The following is a 395-nucleotide window of genomic DNA, read 5'->3' as shown; positions in this document are numbered from 1 at the left end:
CACGCCCCCCCAGCTCCACCCCTGCAGCCCAGCTCACTGGTGTTGATGAGGAACTGGTTTGAGACACCAGGATGGTCAACATCATGGATGGCGCTGGCAAAGATGGCAGCCATGATCTCCAGGTCCGTGAAGACAGCCTAGGGATGGTGGAAAAAGGCGTTGCAGATGTGTTACGGCCCTGCCAGACACGCTTGGTGGCCTCAGTGGCCTTGGGTGACCAGGGCTCACCTCCAGCGCGGGCGTGGAGAGGAGGACGTGGGTGGACTGAGCCACGTCGGCGGCGTGGATGTTGTTGTGGTAAGCCACGTCGGCGTGGTAGTGGTCCTCCAGGGTCAGCATGTAGGTGATGAAGGTGTTGACGGGGATGCGGAAGGTCTTCATCAGGTCGCGCTCCT

At 61.0% G+C, this 395-nt stretch overlaps 1 protein-coding gene across 1 annotated transcript in view; it reads right to left on the bottom strand.

The window, feature by feature from the left end:
• The window catches only part of LOC104616405 (cAMP-specific 3',5'-cyclic phosphodiesterase 4D-like), a gene marked incomplete at both ends in the record, with an annotated part of 1,663 nt that overhangs the window by 1,015 nt on the left and 253 nt on the right, over positions 1-395 (bottom strand). The window contains 2 exons of the mRNA XM_010281412.1: positions 38-137; positions 229-393. Coding sequence (XP_010279714.1) covers positions 38-137; positions 229-393 — 265 coding nt within the window. The remainder of the gene's footprint in view (positions 1-37; positions 138-228; positions 394-395) is intronic.

Source organism: Phaethon lepturus, unplaced genomic scaffold (genome assembly GCF_000687285.1).
Source record: "Phaethon lepturus isolate BGI_N335 unplaced genomic scaffold, ASM68728v1 scaffold46450, whole genome shotgun sequence".
In the NCBI taxonomy this organism is placed as follows: Eukaryota; Metazoa; Chordata; class Aves; order Phaethontiformes; family Phaethontidae; genus Phaethon; species Phaethon lepturus.
This window is presented reverse-complemented; position numbering and strand designations above follow the sequence as displayed.